Source organism: Mustela erminea, chromosome 1 (assembly GCF_009829155.1).
Source record: "Mustela erminea isolate mMusErm1 chromosome 1, mMusErm1.Pri, whole genome shotgun sequence".
In the NCBI taxonomy this organism is placed as follows: Eukaryota; Metazoa; Chordata; class Mammalia; order Carnivora; family Mustelidae; genus Mustela; species Mustela erminea.
In genome coordinates, this window is record NC_045614.1 from 10228708 (window position 1) to 10253336 (window position 24629).

The 24629-nt window shown below is 55.8% G+C and overlaps 1 protein-coding gene and 1 long non-coding RNA gene across 9 annotated transcripts; one reads left to right on the plus strand and one right to left on the minus strand.

Annotated features, from left to right (window-relative positions):
* Positions 1–147: 147 nt before the first annotated feature.
* On the minus strand, positions 148–5628 carry LOC116573549. 6 transcript variants are annotated; one of them, XR_004278877.1, is made up of 3 exons: positions 5411–5628; positions 3106–3346; positions 148–2141 (listed from the first exon to the last, which is right to left on the minus strand). It is a non-coding gene; the product is annotated as an uncharacterized LOC116573549 (long non-coding RNA). The 6 variants fall into 6 exon arrangements; XR_004278875.1 differs by having other exon boundaries at positions 4900–5628; XR_004278876.1 differs by having other exon boundaries at positions 4294–5628.
* Positions 4012–24612, plus strand: PKN1 (protein kinase N1). Of its 3 annotated transcripts, none has more exons than XM_032313507.1 (22): positions 4012–4117; positions 8423–8726; positions 9858–10009; positions 11130–11265; positions 13851–13996; positions 14282–14495; positions 15291–15485; positions 16148–16257; positions 16351–16494; positions 18103–18178; positions 18259–18400; positions 18491–18584; positions 20745–20824; positions 20903–20978; positions 21061–21152; positions 22325–22501; positions 22712–22774; positions 22898–22974; positions 23178–23320; positions 23601–23708; positions 23789–23869; positions 24320–24612. In XM_032313507.1, the coding sequence occupies exons 1-22, from the start codon at positions 4097–4099 to the stop codon at positions 24521–24523; spliced, it is 2835 nt and encodes a 944-aa protein (XP_032169398.1). In that variant the 5' UTR covers positions 4012–4096; the 3' UTR covers positions 24524–24612. The 3 variants fall into 3 exon arrangements, with proteins under 3 accessions (XP_032169398.1, XP_032169404.1, XP_032169388.1); XM_032313513.1 differs by lacking the exon at positions 4012–4117 and adding an exon at positions 4199–4285; XM_032313497.1 differs by lacking the exon at positions 4012–4117 and adding an exon at positions 7363–7458.
* The last annotated feature ends 17 nt before the right edge of the window (positions 24613–24629 follow it).

A 24629-nucleotide genomic window follows, 5' to 3' on the forward strand; every position in this document is an offset into this window, starting at 1 on the left:
CCGCTGAGCAGAGAGCCTATTGGGGGGCACAATGCAGTACTATCCTGGCCATGATCCTAGGACACTGGGATCATGACCTGAGCCCAAAGGCAGAGGCTTTAACTCACTGAGCCACCCAGGAGCCCCTGTATCATTTTTTTCTACTTATTTTTTTTTTTGTCCCCCTCAACCCAAAGTTTTTGAGTTTAGCTTTGTTGATACATTTAGCCTTTCTGGTATCAGATGAATCTACTCCCATTTCTTTTTCTGACCCCCAGTTGGCTGGTGGGAGACTTGGTTTGCAAAGAGCCTTTTGAGAAAGAATCCTCATTCATTTCCTCCTCTGCTAAGAATCCGTCAGCAGCACCAACAATCCTCAGGGTCAAGTTCGAACTTCAGGGAGGTGCTGGAGGCCCTCCATCCCCATCATCTGTGGTATCTGGAGACTGTCCCTGCTCCAGGTTCATCAGCACTAAACCCTGCAGCCATACCCCATGATGCTCTGCTTGTTCAACCACCTGTACATCCCACAGCTATTTATTCCAGCACTTTCCGTGTGCTAGACACTGTTCTAGAAGCTGGGGACTCAGCAGTGAAAAGACAGACAATGATCCCTGTTCTTGGAGAGCTGACATCCTGATTGAGACAGACAAGAAAGAAAATAAAGTCTATTAAAATTTGCAAGGAAGAAAAAAAGGGAGCAGTGTGAGGGGTAGAGTTTAGTAGAGATGGGGGGGGCCTGCTTTAGGTGGAGACGCAGTCCGGGAGTACTTCTCTAAGGAGGCATTTGAGCCAAGATGGAAATGAAGTGAAGAAGAAAGAATGCCAAGAGGAGAAGGAAAACACGGCAGGCAGAGGCCCTGGAATAAGGGATGAGGAATAATAGGAATAAGCGTTTTTGAGGGGCGGTGACCATCCGACCAGAGTGGTATGAATGAGGGCCGCGGAATGGAGATGAGGCGAAGAATCAGGACATCCCAGGTTCTCCCTCACCTACTTCTAGGACATTGCCCTGCTTTTCCTTCAGTGAGACACCCTATTCATCTTTACCGCCCTTGTAGTTTCCCAGTTTGTCCTTAGTGCCAGCCCTTCTGCCTCTCCCACAGTGGGGCAGTTGCCTCCTTAAGGCATGGGCTGTCTTGGGATACCGTTCTTCTGACACCTCACACTGTGTCCGCTCACACATTCTGCAAAGACTGAGTGAGCATAGGCCAAATGTTGAGCAATTTCAGAGAGGAGTGACAGTTAAAAGAAAGACAACAGGGCCATATTTATAATAAATAGGACAGGGTACTGAAAGGTCTCTTGGAGGAGGTGGCATTTAAACAGAGACCTAAATGATCAGAAAAGGCTAGTCTTGGGAGATGTGATGGAAGGACGTTCCAGACCAGAAAACAGCCAGTGTAAAGGCCCTGTGGTTGGAAGTAAAGTGAGAATATTTGAGGAGCAGAAGGAAGACCAGTGTTGCTGGATGGGGATAAGGGGAGTGCAGGGGGATGTGGCTGGACAGGTTGGCACAGGCCTGATAAGACTACCCTGTAGACAGGGCGCCTGGGTGGCACAGTTGGTTAAGCAACTGCCTTCTGCTTAGGTCATGATCCTGGAGTCCTGGGATCAAGTCTCACATTGGGCTCTCTGCTTGGTGGGGAGTCTTCTTTTCCCTCTGACCTCTCCCCTCTCATGTTCTCTCTCTCTCTCTCTCTCAAATAAATAAATAAAATCTTAAAAACAACAACAACAAAAGAATACCCTGTAGACCAGGGTGAGGGGTGGGTGTTTTTCCTACGACCTCTAGAGAACCAGGAACAGGTCAGGGTTTCCGAGGCCCCAGAGCAGCCTGGAGAGGGGCCAGAGCAGCTGCAGGGAGGCGCCAGCGCAGTTATCATATTCGGTTGAGATTGCACAAAAAGTCCTTGGTCTCCCTGTTGCAAGCCTAAGTGCGACTCTGTTTCCAGTGCCACCAAAGTCCCCAGCGGGCATCGATAAATATTCACTGAATAAACGAATGTTGGAAGGTTGGAGCGGGAACTTGGCAGGGTTCCCCAGCTCCATCCAGGGAAGAGGGAGCCTGGGACCTGGCAGGCAGCAGAAAGCCCATCCCCAAACACAGTGGCCTAATCCCTGGGCCAGCTTGGAGCCTAGATTTGCCACATTCTCTCCACCTGTAAAACAGATGGGCAGAAGAATTAGAAGAAGACAGGACAAGGGCTGTAAACACCCCAGCTCCATAACTGGGGATTCTCCTGACACCTCACCCCCGTGTCTGCTCACTCATCTCACAAAAACTGAGCGAGCATAAGCCAAATGCTGGGGAATTTCAGAGGAGTGACGGTTTAAATTAATAAAACAAGGCCATATTTTAAATAACTATGGCTGTATAGAACGGTCTCTCAGAGACGGCGACATTTAAATGGAGACCTAAATTGTCAAAGTCTTGGGGAGATGTATGCCTCAGTTTCCTCATCTGTAAATTGGGAGCAAAAGAAATAGCTCAAAGGGTTCTTTAATTCAATTGATAAATAATTGAGGGGCAGCCAGGAGGCTGGTGTAGCGGAATGGAGTGAGCAAGGGGAAGAGGGGAAAGGCAAGGTCAAGGAGGTACATTGTGCAGGGCCTGTGGTCTTCAGGTAGGACTTTGGCTTTTACTCTAAAGAAAGTGGAAGCCATGGAGGGATCTAGGCAGAGGACAGATGTGACCTGACTCAGGGGTTCACAGACATCCTTAGGCTGTTGTGAGGAAAATAAAGTAGAAAGTACTTTCTACTCCCAGGGCGGAGCTGGGAGTCCTGGGGAAGAAGCTCCCGTGCTGGTCCAGGTGAGGGATGAAACCAGACCAGGTGGGGTCTGTGGAAGGGGTGAGAAGTGGGCAGATTCTGGATGGGTGTCATTCTCCTCCTCCTCCTTCTCCTTTTTCTTTCTCTGTTTAAAACTCTCCAAATTTAAAAGAAAAAAGGGGGGAGGGGGTGGGGAGAAAACATCGCGCCCTGGTCTCTAGGTAACCAAGGTTCCCGCAGCCCTCTGTGTTTTGGCCCGTCCCTGCAGGGCGCCCGTGTTTAGGCTCAGTCGCCAGGGAGCGCTCCCCGCCCCGAGCCCCGGGGACCAAGGACCAAGGTTTGGCTCACTCACCGGGTTTCCAAGGGAGTGCGGGTTGGCCAAGAGCCAAGCTGCACGTTCTAGAGACCCCGAAGAAGCTCCGTAGAGGCCTCCATTTTCTTCCGCTTGGGCACAAGTCTGCATCTATGGAACTCCACCTGCATGCAACAGCTCTACAGACAAGGTCTGCATTGTACAACGGAGAAAATTGAGGCTCAGCAGCCACAGGATCTTACGGCGAGTCAGTGAAGGAGTCGGGATTCAAGCCATTTTCCTAACAACGACAATAACATTAAAAATGACAACAGCTATCATTTATTGAGCGCTTACTGTGTTTTCAACACTTGGCATGCACGAGCGGTGGGTAGATAAAACCCGTTTCACAGATGAGGCGCTCTTAGGACTTTGGAGCTCCCCCAAGCATGGGATGCTGTAATTTGAACCCAGATCTGCCCAGAGCGTGTCTCCAGGTAATAGGGGAATCCTTCCCAGAAGACCCGAGCTTGCAAAGGAGGGGCGGAGACATACATATTGTTCTTGTTTTTAGAGGGGCTCCAAAAGGCCCAAAGGCCTCTGCCACTCCCCGCTTTAACGCGGTTCAGTCTTTTCTTCGGGTTCCCGCGCGCTCAGATAGGGGACCCCTGGGCAGAGTGAGGATGCAGAACCAGGCAAGCGGTGGGGAGCAGACGAGGTGATTTCAGCTGCCGACTGCGAGAAGCCTGTAGGCAAGACCCCGCAGCCCCGGGGGCCGCCGGGAGCCGCGCCCCCTCGGCCCCGCCCCCTCCCCGGGCGCAGACCTCGGTGGTCACGTGACCGGGCCCGGCGGCCGCTGGGGCCGGAGGGCGCGGCGCGCGGACGCGGCGGCCTGGCCAGGCGGGGCCCGAGCGGAGCAGGCCGGAGCGGGCCGCGCGCTGGCGGGGGCTTGCGCGGCGCCCGCCCCTTCCCCGCCCCGCGCGGGGCGCACGCGCGCTCCTCTTGCCGCCCCTCCCTCCGCGCGGGGACCCCTGGCGGGCGGCGCGAGGACATGGCCAGCGACGCCGTGCAGGTAGGCGCACCTGTGTCCGCAGCCGTCCGGCGGCCGGGGAACCCCGCCCGCGCGTTGCCGGGGCCCCCGGGGCCCGGGCGGTCAAGGTGGGGGTCTCCCGAGCGCCCCGTGCCCCCTCCCTGGGCCGACACCGTGGAGCCAGCACTGTCCACTTTTCGGCAGGTGAAGGTACGCACCGAGGGGGAGCGGGGAGGTTCCGAAGGCCCCCGCCGCACCCCCACGCTCCGCCCCTCACCGAAAATTAGAGGGGGAGCGGCGGAAGCGCTACTCGAATGTCTGTGGCTGGCTGTGCGTCCCGGTGCCTGTCGCACCCGCCTCTCAACGCGGCACTCCTTCCTCCACCGCCACCCCGCCCCCCCGCGTTCGGTTCCTGGCAGGTGCCACTCCACCTGGGACAGGTGCCTGGCGCAGTGGCCCGGAGGGGAGGAGGCCGCTCAGTCCGTGCTCCTCCCCCTCACAACAAAGCTCTGGCGCCCCCCACCCCCGCCTCCAGACTGAGCTTTATGATGTCCCCACGCCACCCAGATTGGCACCTGTTGGAGGAAGTGCTAGAGTCACCTCATTAGGTTGAAGAATGGGGGACCCACATGGCTACGCTCAGGGCTGCCAGGTGGAGCCTTATCCCAGAGGGGGATTCTCTTGTACCTGGAACTCTACCTGGGTACGTGTGGCAGGGCTGGGTCACCCCTCCCACACACATAAACACACACAGCCTGGCACCAACCTGCCACCAGCCAGGTTCTCCAGGTACCACCTTGTGAACATCACAGCCTTGGACTCACCTTCCACATCTGTGACAAGCAAGGCCTCAGTGACTCCTGAGCTTTGGTTCAGAATCTGAGGCACATTGTGTGGCTCTGGTGCCCTCAGTGCCTCAAAATCCCTTTGTTGTCCTGTGGTTGCTGTGTAACTGGGTTTTCGTCTCCTTCTGCACCTGCCCCCAACCCCTCTGTGTCTCCCCCCATGCTCCCCTGTCCCCCACCCCAGTCCTGCTGATGGCCTGTCAGCCTTGCCGTGGAGCTGGGCGTATCTGGTGTTGCCGATCACATAAGGTCAGACCTTGGGGCTGGGTGGGCCGGGGTTTCTGCCTCTACCCTCAGCCCTGGGAGGGCTCTAGAGGATTCCTCTGGCTCATGCATGCACTTAGCATGTGCGAAACATGACCTGGGTGGAGGCTGTGATTCCTGGAATGAGGCTGGACCTGTGCTGTGGTCCCCCCTCCCATCTCTTCCCCACTCTTTTCCCCTCCTGGTCATCCCTTTCTTGTGCCTGCTTGGGCCTGCCACCCCTTACCTCTGTCTGTCCCGACGTTTGCCTGTCTGTTCTGTGTCCGGCAAACGGATGTCCTGTCCAGATTCCGGAAACGCCCAAAGCATTGAAATTTCCGGACATGAGGGTCTAGATCTCTGGCTGTCCTGGGAAGGGGGGGATTCTGCGAGATGGACCCTCTGGACCTGGGTCCCGTGTGCCATGGTGGGAGGGGTGGGGAGCAGGGATTCTCCAAGGCTGGGCCAGGCTCCTGATCATGTGTTTGCCTTGCTGGCCTTTGGGTGACCCCTGCCCTCTTGGTAGGAGTGAGTCACCCAAGGGAAGAGAACCCAAGAGGCTGGGACTCCCTTCTTCCCCCCCAGCTCTGGGTATTCTCAGGCCTCAGCTTCTATTCCTCTCTGCCTGGACTTGCCTTATTTGAGCTGGTTTGATCGTGGCTGTCCCCTGCTCTGCCCGCTAGGGATGGAATGGGGCTGGGTGGTGGGTGAGGTCTGGTCACCAGCTAGTAGTATTACGTGAACATGGGTTTAAATTCCAGCTCTCTCACTTTCTCACTGTGTGTCCTGGACCAGTGCCTTTGCCTCTCTGAGCCACGGTTCTGCCGCCAGAAAAACCGGCGTGTCCATCAATGAGGGTGTTCATTGTCCAAAGGGAAGAGGTGTAGATGGGCCTGTGTTCTGCAGGGGGGGCTGCTAGGCAGTCCTTACGGTGGTCATGGTCAGCAGCCCTGGGTGTGAGTCTCTGTCCTTTAATGCATGGTTTCTCAGTCTCAGCACTGTTGACATTTGGGGCTGAATCATTGTTTGAGGTGGGGGGCTGTCCTGTGTACGACAGGATGTGGAGTAGGCTCTCCGGTCTCGGCCCAACAGACGCCAGGAGCACTCCCTCCCCACCGCCAGCTGAGACAACCAAAAATGTTTCTGGTTGTTGCCCAGTGCCTCTGGAGGTGTGTGTGGTGATCACCACTCCCACTCCACTTGCCCCCCCCCACCCCGCACCCCAATCTGCAGCTGTCTCCTCTCTCAGCCCGTTTCCTTGCCTGGAAAGTGGGGGAGAATTGTGGCAGCCACTTGGGATTCGTGTGATGGGTTGGTAGGATGGTGACCTGCGCTAAACCTCGCTGGGGGAAGCTGCCCTCCGGGTTGGCTGGGAGCCAACAAAGACTTTTCTCATCTGTGAAATGGGTTCACCCAGTGGGGATTCTCACTTAGTGCCAGGCCTGATGCTTAGCTGGTGATCAGATTGTGGGCACTCCCCTTTTAAATCCCAGCCATTCCTCCTGCTGGCTGTGGGGCCTCAGGGCAAGTTATGTCACCACTCCAGGCCTCAGTTTCCTTGTCTTGAAAATGGGGTGATAACAGCACCCACCTTGTGGACCTGCTTTAGGTGACTTAGGTGGAGCTCACAATAATTGGTCTTATTATTAATAGTCGTACTTGGCCTTTATTGGGCTACTGGTTTGTGGGTACCCTCACCCCAGCCCTCCAGCACTGTCTCCTCATGATGTAGGCCTCAGGGAGGTGCCCCTGGCCTGGGTGGGCCCCAGCTGTGGTCACAGCGGTGAGTGACCAGACTGAGAGGAAGCCGGAAGTTGGGACGGCCTGCGTCTGCAAGGAAGGGGTCGGCCCATAGGAGCACTCCTTGGCCGGCATGTGCATATCAGCGTACATGGGGTGGGCACAGGGGTGTGCACGCATCTGCCTGCCTGTGTTTTGTGCACGTGCCTGGTCAGTCCCTGGAGCCTGTATACACTCAAGGGAGCCGGTCTCCTTGTCTACACCAGTAAGCGTGCGAGGTGTGTGTGCACCTTAGCAACCTCCTAGGACGTAGAGCGTGGGCTATCCTGGTTGCCTCCTGAGAAGCAGACACTGAAGAGGGCACTGAGGGAAAAGGTCCCCTAGATGCCCCAGAGCCCCAGAGCTGGCCCCACGCAGGGGCTGCTGGGAGCTAGCAGGAAAGAGGAAGTGGCGGTCAAGAGGCCCTGGCAGGGCTGAGGTTCAGGAAGAGGGCGGGGCCCTCAGCCGGGACCCAGGATGGCGGAGGCCAATCCCCCTTTGGACCAGGAGCTGGAGGTGGGGGCTGGGGTCGGGGTTGGGGGACAAAGAGTACCCCAGTGACACAGGCCGGAGGCCCCGCCCTCTCTTGATTTTGGACCAAGGGGAGGAGATGGGTTTGGAGTTTTCTGTTTTGAAGATGAAATTATGTGGGGTGTTTTGACGCGCCCAGGTCGGGGAAATAGAGAAGGAAGCAGACAGGGCTCTGCTTTTTAGGGTCTAGTTGTAGACAATGAGAGGAGGGGAGACAGAGCTTGTCCCAGGACCTCCTACTTTGAGGGTGCAGCAGGAGAGAGAGGGGGCCTATCCTTAGGACGTAGTTTAGGGTTATAGTGGAAGAAGAGAAGCCTGCCCTTGGCACCTCCCAGTTTGAGGACATAGCAGAGAGGAAAAGGGCCTGCTTTCTGGATCTCAAGCCCATTTTTTTCTTTTGGTGGGGGGTAGGCAGCAGAGACCTACCCTGATACTTCCTTGTTTGAGGAGCAGCAGAGGGAAAATGGAGCCTGCCCTTGGGACCTGGTTTTAGGGACAGTAGAGGGGAGTTGGGGCCCATGCTCAGGACTGCCTAATTTAGGGGGACAACAGAAGGGAGGGGGTCTGCCCTCAGGACCTTTTTTGGGGGGGCAATGGGAAATAGGGCCTGAAGTTGGAGACCTCCTAGTTTGGGGGCACACTGGTGACATAATGGGGCCTGTCCTCCAGAATTCTACTGTGTAAGGAATAGATGAAGGGAGACAAGACTGTATTTATGGGGTCCCCTAGGCTGAGGGGACATGGAAGGAAGAGGGCCCTATAGTAGGGACCTCACTGTTTGGGGTACTCAGGAAGCAGGGTCAGGACCTTGTCTCACCTCTCAGTTTTGGGGGTTTTATATCTTGGAAGCACCCAGGCCAGGAAGAGGCCAGGCCAAGCTGGCTGAGTGTGGTGGTCCATGCCCTGCCCCGGACTCCCAGCCCCACTGACTGTGCTCCATCTCCTGCAGAGCGAGCCGCGCAGCTGGTCCCTGCTGGAGCAGCTGGGCCTGGCAGGTGCTGACCTGGCGGCTCCTGGGGTGCAGCAGCAGTTGGAGCTAGAGCGGGAGCGGCTGCGGCGCGAGATCCGCAAGGAGCTGAAGCTGAAGGAGGGTGCCGAGAACCTGCGGCGGGCCACCACAGACCTGGGCCGCAGCCTCGGCCCTGTGGAGCTGGTGCTGCGCGGCTCCTCCCGCCGCCTTGACCTGCTGCACCAGCAGCTGCAGGAGCTGCATGCCCACGTGGTGCTGCCCGACCCTGCAGCCGCTGCCCGAGGTGAGAGGGGCTTGGGGGTTCCGCTGTGGTCTCTGGGAGCAAGGCTAGCCCTGTGCCTGCGGATCCCCAGGGAGACATGCCAGGTCATGACTGCCACCAACCTCGACACGCGATCCGATGGAACACCAAACCCAACAGCCAGAGCAAGGTCTGCGCTGTCACACCAGCACCCAGACAACACCTAGACGCTGTTGTGGGAATACCCAGAGACCTCCACGCTGCCACCCAGCACCCAGAGAGACGCACACACAGTCACAGCGACACACAGTGTCTAGAGCCGCTTACACATGGTTACACCAACCCCAGGATTCACATGCACACAGCTGTCCAACCCTTACAGACGCACATGGTCCCAGCTGCAGCTGGATGCTCCCGTGTACAGTCAGACAAGACCTGCAGACCGTTGACACCCATACAGCACCATGGCAGGTCAGCAGCTGGAGAGCGACACTGTCATATCCGTGCTCAGAGACCATCTGGTGCAATGAGCTGCGCACATAGGGTCCGCCCTTCCCCCAGTCACACCACTCCCCAGCACACACACAGCCATGCCAGCATCCAGGGACGTACGGGTCAGCCTGTACCAACACCCAGACAGACCCGGTACAGACACAGTCGTACCAGCACCTGGAGACCTGAATGGACCGTTTGCCAACAGCTGGAAATGTGCTCAGGGTCACCCCAGCACCCAGACCTCACATAGTCATGCTGAGTAACACCTGCCGTTTCATGGAGTTACATGAGCACCTGGGGAGACACGTACTCAGCCACGCCAGCTCCCTCTGGGCATAGACGTGACCATGCCCAAACCCACAGACTCCCGCACAGTCAGGGAAGTAGTTGGGGGCTCCTATACACAGTCACACTAACACCAAGGACTCATGTACACCTGGATGCTTGTCCACACTCATTCATGCTGGTCCTGCGCTGGAGCTGAGGACATTTCCCTGGGAGGGCGGGCGGGGGGGATCTTCTGAGCCCTGGCCCTCATTTCCTCCTCTCCCTGGCTTTGGGGGCAGAACCCAGGCTGGGCAAAGGGTGGATCCTCTCAGTTGGGCAAAGCCTCTTAGGGAGATGGACGTGAGGCCTGTTGTGACTCTGTCCCACCTGCCCCCCCACCCCCGCCTTTAGATGCCCCCCAGTCCCCCGGTGCAGGTACCCAGGCCTGCTCGGCCACCAACCTGAGCCGTGTGGCCGGCCTGGAGAAGCAGCTGGCCATCGAGCTGAAGGTGAAGCAGGGAGCAGAAAACATGATCCAGACATACAGCAACGGCAGCACCAAGGTAAGAGCGGCTTGCTCACTGGGAAGCAGAGGACGGGCTGCGGGGTGGGAACCGGCGAGCCACCTGTATCCGTCTGCCCCTTGGGAAACTGAGACCCTTGGGGTTGGGGATGGAGGGACTGACAGGTGACTTGGAGGCAGGCCCAGGATGTGGGCAGCTTGTGGGGGCATATGAGAAACAGGATGGCTGTGTGTGGTGGTAGACGCAAGGCAGAGGCTGTCCCTCCAATACCCAGTTACCCCAGAGACTCGAGAGATGTCCACAGTCAGGGCGACTTTCACCTTCTGCTGGTGGCCGCTCTTTGACACATAGACACATGGTCCGGTCAACGCTTGAATGTACATATGCTATGTTCCTAACATCCAGAGACACCCCCCTGGTCAGAGCAACATCCAGAGACACACAGGGTCGTATCAACACTTAGGCACACGTGTGCCCTATCCTGACATCCAGAGAGACGGCAGTAACAGCACTGGGGGACACGTGGAGGATAGCCACCCCGGCCTCCTCTAGACGCAGAGACACAGCCTGTCATATAACACCCAGGACACATGGCACAGGCCCACAGCACACCTGGACACACAGACACACAGACCATGACATTCACACCCAGAGTCTGGAGCTGTCACACAGACACCCCCACAGCCCAGTTCTGGTGTCTCCCACACCTACCCTGTCCCCGCTGGACTCCCCAATGTGGCTGTAGTCAGGGCCCCACCCTCCCCTGGGGACCCTCACCCACATATGTGCCATTCTGACAGCTGACAGATACAGTGCCTCCCGATGCCAGGCATGGGTTGGAGCCCTGCCTGCGGATTAGCTCCTTTAACCCTCAGCCCAGTGGCAGACAGTACTGTTGGTTCTCCCCTCGCTGCGGATGAGGGGACAGGCCCAGAGAGGAGGACCGGCTCGCCTGGAGTTATCCAGCTGTTAGGTGGCAGGGATTCCAGTGCTGGGGGCTACCTCTCGCCTCTGCACCTGGGAATGCACGGATATCCCTGCTATCACACCCACACATCCTCCCGTGACACAGTCACCAGAGCCTGCGCAGTGTGGATAGAAGGCCAGCAGTCAGACCCCATTCCCCAGCCTGCCCCTCACTGCCCTTCCCCACCCGCAGGACCGGAAACTGCTGCTGACAGCCCAGCAGATGCTGCAGGACAGTAAGACCAAGATAGACATCATCCGAATGCAGCTTCACCGCGCCCTGCAGGCAGGCCAGCTGGAGAACCAGGCAGTCCCGGATGAGGCCCAAGGTGAGCCCCTTGCCCCAACATAGTCTAGCCTGCATACTGCTGTGCAGGACTCAGCTCCTGGCCCCATAGGGGGATGCTGCTTGAGGCAGGGAGGTTGCTGTTGTGACTCACAGGATGACCCAAACCCATTCCTGACTGTCCCTGGGCCTGTTTCCTGTTTTGTCCCATAGAAGCTTTGCACTAGGTGGTCTACTGGCTGACCACACCCCGGGGACCCAGTCCGCCCCTGCCTTTTTACTGGTGTGAATAAAGTTTTTCTGACGTACAGCCATGTCCATTCATTTACTATTTCTGAAGGCCACTGTTGCACGGCGGCGGCAGGGCCAGGCGGGGGTCATGGAGCCCACATATTCCACAGAGTTGAAAATCCCTACCCCCGGCTCCTCATGAGAAGAAATTGCGGGCCCCTGGACTAGGTGGCTGCCTTGTCACATGGCCTCAGTTGTGTAGAACTGTGGGCGTCCACGGGGCGTGTCTGTTTCCATGTGTGTGTCTATGTGAATGCCCAGGGGTGCCTTAAGCTAATTGTTCACCTGAATTTGTGACAGGATCGTGACTTATGCAAGGGCTACAGAGGCCGTGCTATTCATATGTGCCATTGCTGGGGGGACACTGACCATGGGGACCAGGGGCTGTGTGTGTGGCCCAGGAACTACGGCAGTCTGTGTGTCACCACAACAGAGAGAACGTTATGAATTGTACTGGGTATTAGTGCATTCGGACTGCCGTAACAACAGTTCTATACAACAGAAATGTCTTGCTTACAGTTCTGGAGGCGGGCAGGCCAGGATCAAGGTGCCACTCCCGTGTCTGGCCAGAGCCCTTTCCTGGGTTCACAGACAGCTGCCTTCTTGCTTTGTGTGTCCTCCCATGGTGGATGGGGTAGAGGAGCTCTCCGAGCGCCTCCCTTATGAGGGCTCCATCCTCACTTCCCAAAGACCCCACCTCCTAACCCCTAATACCATCACATTAGGGGTTGAGTTTCAATATGTGGATTTGGGGGAAAGAAAAACATTCAGCCCATAGCAGTGGGGTCTGTAACTCTGTGACAATGTGTGTGTCTTTGGGGTAGGGGAGGCCTCCGTGTGATTGCTCACCTGTGCTGGGAATACTGACATGGGCTTTTCAGTGACTGTATATGATGGTGTGATCATGTCCCTGTGCCTCTGGGTGACATTGAAACCTTGATTACTGGTGCAGTTTTGCCCCTTTAAGTGTAAGAGTCTTGGTGACTATCTGGGCACATGTGACAGCAGGCCAAGGGGCAAGAGTGTGACTGTGTTTGTAAGACGACATGCGTACGGACATGAGGTTTGCTGTAACACTGTGTGTTGTTGGTGCCTAGGTGAGTGTCACACATCTATGAGTGATACTGTGACTCTCTCTGACTGAGTGCCACAGTCGGAGTTGGGGTCAATATATAGGACAGGGGGACTGTCCTTGGAACCTACAGCCATGGATACTGTGGCCACAGCCTTGTGCCTCTTGTGTTCTTATGGCTATCCCTGTGCCATCGGGTGACTGTGGCCATCCTATATTGGGCCATGGCTGTATCCCTGGGACTTCGTACTGGGACATAGCCAGTCTGTTTCCCTGCAACATTGGGTCTCTGTGCCTGTGGGTGCCTCTCCACATGTGTGACAGTGTGATGGCATTTCTTCACCTGTCCCTGTGCCTTATCCACGTGCCAGTGTGATTATGATTATCCCGGAGCCGGAGTTAGAGCCCCAGGAACTTTGCCACGGTGTAAATGTTTCCCATGAGGATGTTTGTGTCTTGCGATCATGTCTCTCTGCCATGTGACAATGTCCCTGTGTGGCGGTGGGACTGTATCTTTGTGAGTGTGTGTTCCTCCACCTGTGGGTGACAGCGTGCCTACACTGGTGACAAAGGGATAATGCCACTGTTACCCTGTGAGTGACAGTGTGATGGTCTCTGTGTGACAGTGCCCTTGTGCTCCCAACTGCTTTGTATTTCACCTTGTGGACAAACACATTCATTTACCCGGACTCCTCCTGCAAGAAACAGGGTTATTGCCAATCTTTTGTTCCTAGAAAGAAGCTGCAGTGAATACCATGTTCACGTGTCAAGTGCAGAGGTGTTTCTGTGGGATAAAGTTCCTGAACTGGGATTGCTGAATCGAAGGGCAATTTCATTTGTGATTTTGATAGATCTGGCCATTCTGCCTCCATGTGTCCCTGTGCCTGTGTGATTATCTCCTTCTGGCTGTCCAAATGCCCACAGTGTCCCTGTGACAGTCCCTGGCGATGAAATGGGACCCTGCCAACACGTCTGTCCTTTAAGCCTGTGTTGATAGTGTACCTGTGTATATGACTGTCCCTGTATGACAGCCCAGCTCCGTCCCTGGGATGGCCCCTGTGGGTGTTTGGAAAAAGAGCGATTGCATCTCTGTGGGAATGTGCCTGACTGACCGTGACCCCTCGCTTGGGAAAAAACGTGATGCATTCTGGTGGTGGTGTATCTATCCCCAGTGCCCGTCCCTGCGCATGAGTGCATGTCTGGGGCTGGGGTGGTTGGACCTGGGTTCTAGGCTGGCCTCACCACCTCGCGCTCAACGCCCACAGGGAGTCCAGACCTGGGGGCTGTGGAGTTGCGCATTGAGGAACTGAGGCATCACTTCCGAGTGGAGCACGCTGTGGCCGAGGGGGCCAAGAATGTGCTTCGCCTGCTCAGTGCAGCCAAGACCCCAGACCGCAAGGCGGTCAGCGAGGTGAGGGGTGGGGTTTCAGCGCAGTGAGGGGTGGGGCTTCGGTGAGGGGCTGGACCCCAGCAAAGGGGCGGGAACCGGCAGCAAGGGCCCTTATTAAGGGTGAGGCTTCAGCAAGGGGCGGTGCCTCGGCAGGGCGGGACCTCGGCCAGGGGTGGGGCATCAGCCAGGGGGTGGGGCCTAGCTTTATGGGGAGCCCAGGAATAGGACCCAGAAGATTTGAGAGCTTGGGCCGGGTGAGACTTAGCCAGGCCCCACCCCAGCCCCACTCTGCCCCTCCTATTACAGGCCCAGGAGAAGCTAATGGAGTCCAACCAGAAGCTGGGGCTGCTGCGGGAGGCGCTGGAGCGGCGGCTCGGGGAGTTGCCTGCAGACCATCCGAAGGGGCGGCTGCTGCGTGAGGAGCTTCTTGCGGCCTCGTCCGCAGCCTTTAGTGCTCGCCTGACTGAGCCCTTCCCCCCCACGCAGTATAGCACCCTGTGCAAGCCCGCGCCACTCACAGGTGGGTCCCTGCCTACCCCACCCATACCCCACGTTCGCAGTTCTGTACTCTCGACCTCTCCTCCAAGTCCTGAGGCCCCCTAACCTAGATCTCTGCTCTCCCTACCCCTGGACTTCCATCCTACTATTCCTTTGTTCTCTATTCATCCCAACCCTGTAGCCCTGGGCCCCATGCACTCTGGACTTTTGGCCCCAGCTTGCCCTCTGATTCTGAACTCTTGTCCCTATGCTCACCATGTCCCCATCACTACCCCTTCATACCTGGCCATTTTTCCTTCAGCCATAGTCCTCCAGCCCAGTCCCACAACCCCTCACTCTCAGAACCCTGAGCCTTGAACCACTGTCTGCCCCTTGCCCCAAAAGCCAGCCAGCTCCTCCTTCCTTAGACCCCTCAGCCACTACTACTGCCTTAGACCAGCCTTACCCAAGGCCCCTGCCCCCATCTCGGACCTCAGGTCAGCTCCCTGAGTCCTACCCTGAACCTCCCAGTCCAACCTGGCTCCCCACTGCCTCCGTCATTGACCTATGCCTTAAACCTATCTTCTGTCACTAAATCCCAAGCATTCAGAGCGCCTCCCCAGCCTGGCCCAACCCCAGCCTCGCCCCCTCCCTCTTGCCCCATATTTTCACTTCTGGGCACAGTCATCCCAGGATCAGACCCCACTGCTCCACTCTGATTGTCCCTCACCAACTCCCACCTATATGCTGGCCACTTCTGGACATGCCCACTTCCCCTGCAGTCCCCTCCCCTTGGCTTGGCCTCCTTTGGGCCTCCCTGAGCCTGCCCCTCCCTCAGGAACCCTGGAGGTACGTGTGGTAGGCTGCAAGGACCTTCCAGAGACTATCCCCTGGAACCCCTCCCCCCCAGTCGGGGGGCCCGGGACCCCTGACAGCCGCACCACCTTCCTGAGCCGCCCAGCCCGCGGCCTTTACAGCCGAAGTGGAAGCCTCAGTGGCCGGAGCAGCCTCAAAGTGGAAGCTGAGAACACCAGTGAGTGGGCGTTAAGCCCTGGAGGGATGAGATGCCGTGGGGATCCTGGGATGTCACACACTCCTAACGCTTTAAAAAAACTGTTATATTCCAGTCCGTAGGATGGATTGTTTTAAAAGAAAAAAAAAATACAAGTGTTAGGGAGGCTGTGGAGAAATTAGACCCCTCTGCAGTGCTGTTGGGAAGGTAAAGTGGTTCAGCCACTGTGAAAAATGTTATGGCGGTCCTCAAAAACTTAAACATGGAATTACCCTACGATCAGCGATCCCACTTCTGAGTGTATACCCAAAAAACTTGAAAGCAGGGACTCAAGTTGATATCTGGACATTCAGGTCTTTAGCAGCATTATTCACAATGGCCAAAATGTGGCAGCATTTTGCGTCCCAGTGTATACCTGCATGCATTTTTCCAGGGTAAATTCTTAGGAGTATATTGCTGGAAGTTGCATATGAAGTAAAAGTGAATTTGGATCTCTACCTCACACCATATGCAGAAATCCCCTGGAAGTTGGTTAAGCACCTGAGGTGAAAGGCAGAACCATAACGCTTGATCAGGGTCACATGGCAGAGTGTAATGTGGGGGGGGGATTTCTTTACTAAGATATGAGCTGTGCTCCCCCCAACTCCAAACATTTCTGATTTCTTCCCCTCCTCTCATTCCAGGCGAGGTTAGCACTGTGCTCAAGCTGGATAACACCGTGGTGGGGCAGACATCATGGAAGCCGTGTGGCCCCAATGCCTGGGACCAGAGCTTTACTCTGGAGCTGGAAAGGGTGAGCTAGGTGGGGGATGGCAGGGCCTGGAGGAGGAGGAGGGGTTCCGGACCTTGGGCACCCCCAATGATGGCCCACTTCCTCTCCCTCGAGGCTCGGGAACTGGAGTTGGCCGTGTTCTGGCGGGACCAGCGGGGTCTGTGTGCCCTCAAATTCCTGAAGTTGGAGGATTTCTTGGATAATGAGAGGCACGAAGTGCAGCTGGACATGGAACCCCAGGGCTGCCTGGTGGCTGAGGTACATCCCTGACCCCTGACCTTGCAAAGACACTTGTTGCATCTCCTGCTCCCAGTTTGCTGGAAGGGGAGATCTGTTCTGGATTGGTCTCGGAACCTTGATTAAAAAATACATGTAATTAGTTAGTAATTGGTATTAGTTGTATCACTATGTCAGTGACACCACTTAAGCTGGGATTGGTTTTGTTCCAAGGGAAGAAATTAAAAAAAAAAAAATAGAAAGAAAGAAAGAAAAAAGAAATTACAAAATTTTACCAAGCCAAAAAAGAAAAGAAAAGCCTGGTGACATGTCAGGGTGATTGTGACCAAAGCTACAGTCCAATAGAGAGAAATTCCTTCTGCAGTGATGTCAGGGTTAAGGTCTAAATTGGGGTACCCAACCCTTGGCACTATGGACAGGTGTACCCTAACAGTCCATATCACTCTTAGTTGCCCTGTGGGATTTCGAGAAGCGTCCCTGGTTTGCCCGCACAGGAAGCCAGCACTACCCTCCCTGCAAGTTGCGACAGTCAAAAATGTCTCCAGACATTGCCACTGTCTCCCCTGGTTGAGAGCCCACGATCTAAATAACATTCCTAGCTGACCCCTTGTGGTGTGAGCCAAGCCCTGCCCTACATGCTTTGCCAGCATTAATTTGTAAATCCTCACAACGACCCACTTCAGCCCAGTTCAGGAGGAATCATCCTTAGTCACATCTGACAGAGGAGGAAACAGGCAGAGTAGGAAAGTCAGCCAAAATTTTCCTCAATAATTCTTTAAATGTGCCCCTAACATATGCTTGTGCTTGAAGGAAAAGAGCAGGAGAAGGGCTGACTTCAGGGGCAGGGGCAGGGCAGTGAAACAGTTTTCCGTTAGGAACACCGGCCAAAACCAAGTGGGAAAGGTGGGGGTGGGAGTGGGGGTGAGTTCTGAGGCAGTCCTGCTCACCCTCAAGGTTCACTTAGAGCATTCTTTTTGGTTTTTCTGCCTCCCCTAAAGTGCCAGCCAATAGAACTTTCTAGAATTCTCTTGTGGATGAGCCTACAATAGTTGCATTCTGTTGTAGGTGGAAATGTTCTATACGTGGACCATCTAGCATATTAGCTGCCAACCACTTGACGTGTGCCTAGGGGGACCTGGGAACTAAAGTTTTAATGTTACTTAAATTTTACTGAATTTAAATAGCCTTGCATGACTAGTGGCAACGATATCACACACACTTAAGTCACACAGTTCTGTGACTTTAGCACCTTCCAGAAGATGCTTCGGAGTTGGGAGAATTCAGCTAGATTGGGGGCTTCCCCACATCCGCTGGAGGGCTTGTTGAAACACAGACTGTGGGGCCCCACCCTTGCGTTTCTGATTCAGTGGGTCCAGGCGGGGGCCCAGGAATCTGCATTTCTGGCAAGTCCCCAGGTGATGCTGCTGGTGTGGGACCACACTCGGGGAAATCAAGACCCTAGATTATGTAACCCCAAATAGGTTACATTCTCTTAATATGCTGTTTTGGATGTGGTGCCATAGTGATTGGAACCCCCAAAACATAAGGGTGTGCATACCTGTACTCCTAAGGGCTTCCCCACCACCTAGAGGTGGGGGTGGGTTCCCACCCATTGGCCCCTCTTCCCAGGTTACCTTCCGCAACCCTGTCATTGAGAGGATACCCCGGCTCCGAAGGCAGAAGAAAATTTTCTCCAAGCAACAAGGTGAGGGGGTGGGCAAAATGGAGAAGAGGCCAGGAGTCCCACAGTTACCGTGAAGGGTGAACCCATCCTTGTTGCCCCAGGGAAAGCATTTCAGCGTGCTCGGCAGATGAACATTGACGTTGCCACCTGGGTGCGGCTGCTTCGAAGACTCATCCCCAATGCCACGGGCACAGGCACCTTCAGCCCTGGGGCTTCTCCGGGAACTGAGGCCCGGTGCACAGGGTAAGGAGGGAGGTCCCTGAGGTCTAGGCTGTCCCTGCTTGCTTGCCAAGGTGCTGGGTCTCACACACCCCTTCCTTCCTTGTTCTGCAGTGACATATCTGTGGAGAAGCTGAACCTCGGGGCTGACTTGGATAGCTTGTCCCAGAAGAGTCCTCTGGGTCCACCTTCCAGCCCATCGAGTGTGGTGAGTGTCCCACTCCTGTCCCCCTAAGCCTGGCTTGGGCAGCATCAAAGCTTCCTCCTCCAGGCCTCTCTCCCAGCTCAGAGCCCAGAGACCACCAGGAACTTTCCCGGGTCACGCATCTCTGCTAGAAGCAGGGTCCCACTTTCTATCCTGAATCAAAACATAAGCTCAGGAGCCAGGCCACCTGGGTCCATGTCCCTCCTCTGCCAGTTCTTAGCTGTGTGACCCACGGCAAGCTGCTTCACCTTGTTGTGCTCAGTGCACCGGCCCATAGAACGGGTATGTTTAAAACTCACTTCGAGGCTAGAAATCATGAGGGTGGTTTTCTCTGGCTGTGGTAGGAGGGAGATCCAAGGCAGCCTGTGGGGGTCGTGGCGACGTTGTGCGTCTTCTCTGGGTCAGAGATCAGCACGTGTGCCTTCTTTGTAAAGGGGCATGGAGTCAGTATCTTCGGCTTTGTGGGCCAGAGAGTCTCAGTCACAACGACTCAACGTGGCCTTGTAGAAAGCAGCCCTAGATGATACACATGTATGCCAGTGGGCGTGGCTGTATTCCACTAAAGCTTTCTTGATGGCCACCGATGTTTGGAATGTCATGTCACTTTCACAGATCCCAAAATATCACTCTCCTTTTGATGTTCCCCCAACCCTTTAAAAATGTAAAAATGTAAAAGCTAGTCTCAGCTCACAGACTGTACAAAACCCGGTTTACCCACCCCCGCTCCGTGCGACGCATACCTAGGTGGACACGTCTGCAGGGGCATGCCCCTCAGCCCAGCTCACTGGGTGCATTTCATACCTCGTTAAAAAGAACTGAAGATGACAGCATATGCTTCTGTATTATATTTATAATAATAACGTAAGGAGATACATCCTCAGATGAGTTTGGCAAAACAAAATCCCAAAGTTTAACACTGCCAAATGCTGGGCAGGACTCGGGGAAACACAGTCGGTGGAAGGGGAGCAGTTGCTGCATCTCCTCGGGAGGGCATAGCTCGCTGGGCTGAAATCAGGACATCGTCCTGACCCAGGAGTTCCCAGTCTGGACACTCACACAAGTGCACCCCCAGGAAGTTGGCTGCAGTGGCCTAGTGTAGGCCAAAGTGGGCATGTCAGAGTCCATCCATAGGAGAGCCAGCACTAAGTAAACCGCAAAGTGGAGTAGGACGTGTGTGTGACACGTCCTGGGGTGATTTCCCAGACAGATTGTCCAGCAGCAGAGGCAGGATGAAGGTGCCAGGAAAATGAAGCCTCTACCGGCACTTTCGCTTATGTGGGTATAGACGGTATCTAGAAAGGTACTCAGGAAATCATGAACAGTAGCTGATTCTAGGGATGGTGGCGGGGGCCCGAGAGGCCCGTGTGTCCCACCAGATGCCTATTTGGACTGACGGCCTTTTAGAGCTGTGTCTGTAGAGGAGGAGGATGAACCGGTTGTCATATGTTCCCATTTGCAATAGTAATTTTGAGTCTTTTCAAAGTTATAAGCACACATGTGCCATGAAGAATTAAGTAGTTCAGGGGCGCCTGGGTGGCTCAGTGGGTTCAAGCCTCTGCCTTCGGCTCAGGTCGTTATCCCAGGGTCCTGGGATCGAGCCCCGCATTGGGCTCTCAGCTTCACTGGGAGCCTGTTTCCTCTTCTCTCTCTGCCTGCTTCTCTGACTACTTGTGATCTCTGTCTGTCAAATAAATAAATAAAATCTTTTAAAAACAAACAAAAAAAGAATTAAGTAGTTCTTAGGGCAAGTAACTGTAAAGGAAAAATGTAGGCAAACAGTAAAAAATATTTACAGCATGAAAGAAAAGTGAAAGGGGTCAGGGTATATGTGTGTGTGTGGTGTGGGGGGTTCTGCTGGTTATTTGCTGTGATGGTTGGCTGACCACCCGTGAAGGTGACATCTGAATGAATGCCCGAAGGAGGTAAGGGAGCAGCTGTGCTGATGTGGGGGGAGAAGAGAATTCCAAGTAGAGGGAATAGCCTGTGCAGAGGTCCTGGATTGGAAACATGCCTGGTGTGTTCAGGGAACAGTGGGAGGGACAGTGTGGCTGGAGGGCAGTGAGCGAGAGGGTGAGTGGGAGGAAAAGCGAGGTCAGAGGTGATGGGAGCCTTGGCAGCTCTTGTGGTTATGGGGTGCCTCTGACTTCCCTCTCTCTGCTGCAGAGTTCCCCGATTCTGGAAACTGCCACCACCCCCGAGTTGCCTTCAGAGACTCAGGAGACTCCAGGCTCTGCCCTGTGCAGGTGACACCTCTCCCCTACTCACCATCCCCCTCCCCCCCGCCTGCTGTCCTTGTCCCCACCAGTGTCCTCTCTCCACAGCCCTCTGAAGAAGTCACCCCTGACCCTCGAGGATTTCAAATTCCTGGCAGTGCTGGGCCGGGGTCACTTTGGGAAGGTGAGGCGGGGGCCAAGGAGTTGGGGGAATGGGGAGTCCCCGGGCTGGCCACGAAGGCCATTGCTCCCCACTGTGGTTCCAGGTGCTGCTCTCTGAATTTCGGCCCAGCGGGGAGCTGTTCGCCATCAAGGCTTTGAAGAAAGGCGACATTGTGGCCCGAGATGAGGTTGAAAGGTGGGGACCTGGCCCAAGCCCTCTGAGAACCTCAGTCTTTTCTTCTGGGAGATGGGAGACAGAGCAGTCCCCTCTCTGGAGCTGCTGGGCAGTGATTCATGCCAGTCACTGGCACTTACTAAGATAGTAACTCTTGGAAGGCACCCACTGTGCGCCTTTTGTTCAGTAACTCACTTGCTCTCCATGACAGCCCTATGAGGTAAATATTGTTACTGTTCCCATTCTGCTGATGACACAGAAAGGTTGAGCAAGTTGCCCCAAATCACAAAGCCAGTGAGCAGCAGGTCGGACATTCAAACCTAGGGACTCAGGCCCTGAAGTCTGTACCCTTAATGGCACCATTGCCCAGGCTCTGCTTTGGATCAAAGCCCTGGGTTCAAATCCCACCCTGCCACACGTGTGTTTAGAAACCCTGGGGAAGTCACTTTGCCCTTCTGATGGCCTCCCCATCTATAAAAGGGGCATAATAATGCTTTTCTTGTAGGGTTTTCAGGCAGATTAAGTAAGAGGATACATCTAGAGCATACTACAGTACCTGGCCCCCTGTAAAAAGGCCCAGTAGAGGCATCAAGGTTGTCCCTAATCTTCTTACATCCTTTTGTTAATCAGAAACCCAACTCAGATAGGCTTAAGCAAAAGAGTTTATTGGTCTGGGTCAGAAAAATCCAGGTGTGGAGTACTTCAGGCACGGCTATATCCAGGTGCTCAGATGACATCTCTGTCAGCTTTCCTTTTTGTGGGCTTTGCTTGCAGTCCTCTCCAGGGGGCAGAAATAGCCCCCTACCCCAGCAGAGTAAGGCTCATCCACTAGTTTTAGCCCTTCGTCCTTAATAATAACTGCAGAAATCCTGAGATTGAGCCCCACTCCCTTGGCTTGCCCATTCCCAAACCAATTTCTGGCCAGGAAGGTGGGTGCTCCAGTTAGCCCTCCCTGGCTGTGTTACCCAAAGGGATACTGGGGGACTATTACTGGGATGACAGGTAGCTTCTGGGTACCTGTTTAGCAGACAAAGCTGCTGAGGTTCAGAAATCTTAGGCAACTTGCCGAAGGTTGCACAGTCATGCAAGGTCCTCAGCAAACAGCTGACAATCAGGGACTTCTTGTGAGTATGGGAGTTGGGGGTGGAGGGGGCTGCTGTGGTCTCTGAGCCCCACCCCCCTACCCCGCCCAGCCTGATGTGTGAGAAGCGGATCTTGGCAGCAGTGACCAGAGCAGGACACCCCTTCCTGGTGAACCTGTTCGGCTGTTTCCAGACGCCCGAGCATGTGTGCTTCGTGATGGAGTACTCGGCCGGTGGGGACCTCATGCTGCACATCCACAGTGACGTGTTCTCAGAGCCTCGTGCTGTGTGAGCTACCCCCCCTACCCCCGTGCCTCAGCACCCAACAGGCCGCGGCAGCCCCCTTCCTACCACTCCACCTTTTGGCCCCAGCTTCCCCCCCAGCCTCCTGGAGTTTTCGGGGGACCGGGGAGCTGTCGAGGATGTGGGAGCCTGGCTTCTGTGGCCAGCCTGCCTTGCTGGGAGGCCTGGCTCCATCACACTAGCTTCTCTCTGCAGCTTTTATTCAGCCTGTGTCGTGCTGGGGTTGCAGTTTCTCCACGAACACAAGATCGTCTACAGGTGTGTGCCCTTGCGTGTCCGTGCTCCCGTATGCACATGCTGCCCACTAGGGGCCCTCAGGCTTCAGGCAGGGCCCAGACTCCCCCGCCTCATCCCTCTTTACATCCCCCCAACCCATCACAGGGACCTGAAGTTGGACAATTTGCTCCTGGACACCGAGGGCTATGTCAAGATCGCAGACTTTGGCCTCTGCAAGGAGGGTGAGGGGCGGGGCTGGGATTTGAAGGGCTGGCCTCTGGGGATTAGACAGAGTGGGGGAGGGAATGGAGTCCCAAGCCCTACCTGGGTTACCCCCTACCCTGACCCTGGGATGGGGTGGCTGTCTGGGCCACCCCATGCTGGGCTGGGCTACCACCAGGAGCCCCCTTCTCCCCATAACCTCACATGGCCCTACTGTCCCCAGGGATGGGCTATGGGGACCGGACCAGCACATTCTGTGGGACCCCGGAGTTCCTGGCCCCCGAGGTGCTGACAGACACATCTTACACGAGGGCAGTGGACTGGTGGGGGCTGGGCGTGCTGCTCTATGAGATGCTGGTTGGTGAGGTGAGGCCCCAGTCTGCCCCGCCCTGCCTGACCCTGGGATCCCGCTGGAAACTGCTTGTACCTAGGGGTGGGATCAAAAAGTGCCTCCATGTGCTGTGTGATAGGGACAGCTGGCTTTGCCTCCCTAGCCTCAGTTTTCGAGTCTGTAAAATGGGGTGCTTCCCTTCCCACGTCAGCCAGCGCCCAGGTGGAGTGGTGCGAGAAGCAGAGGGCTCAGAGGGGGTTGGGAGGGGAGTGGTCAGAGGCGGGGTCTAATTCATTCTGGCTTCCCTGTCCCCAGTCCCCATTCCCAGGGGACGATGAAGAGGAGGTCTTTGACAGCATAGTCAATGATGAGGTTCGCTACCCACGCTTCCTGTCAGCTGAGGCCATTGGCATCATGCGCAGGGTGAGGAGTCCCCCAACTTGGGCCTGGGGAGGGGGTCGGGAGCCAGGAAGGGGAAAACTGATGCCTCCCCTCCCCACCAGCTGCTGAGGAGGAACCCAGAGCGGAGGTTGGGATCCAGTGAGAGGGATGCAGAGGATGTGAAAAAGCAGCCCTTCTACAGGGTGAGGTCACCCCAAGTGCCTGGCCAACTGCCCACCAGAGACCTGGTCATTCCCCCCACCCCAGTCCCTCAGGGCCTGTTCATTTCTCCCCTACCCAGATCTAGACACTTCCCCTCCAACATTGTCCTCTCCATTTCCTACACCCTCCTTCACACCCACTGACCCTCCTACACCCACATCTACTCCCGGCTGGCTGGTGGGGCCACTGCCCTGTGTATGAACCCCTCTCTCCCACCCCAGGGCTCCCCAAGCTCACACTGTGATCCTTACTGGGCCCACAGGCCCCGCCTGACGCTTCTCTTTTGTGACTCCTTATGCTTATCCCCACAGATGCAGGGCTGGATGGGGCACAAAGAGCTGGCCCCTCCTGCAGTCTGCAGCACCCCCCTCCTGCCCTCCCCCCACCCCTGGCTGACCTCTTCCTTTCTCTCCCCCTTCTCCCCCACTTAGACACTGGGCTGGGACACTCTGCTGGCCCGGCGCTTGCCACCTCCCTTCGTGCCCAAGCTGTCAGGCCGCACTGATGTCAGCAACTTCGATGAGGAGTTCACGGGGGAGGCCCCCACACTGAGCCCGCCCCGCGACGCGCGGCCCCTCACGGCCACAGAGCAGGCAGCCTTCCAGGACTTCGACTTCGTGGCCGGGGGCTGCTAGCCCTCTCCCCTGCCCCTGCCCCTGCCCCTGCCCCGACCAAGCTCTCAGTAGTTTTTAAAAAGGCCTTTGGGGTTTGCCCCATCCATGCATCTTTTGACTCCTCGTT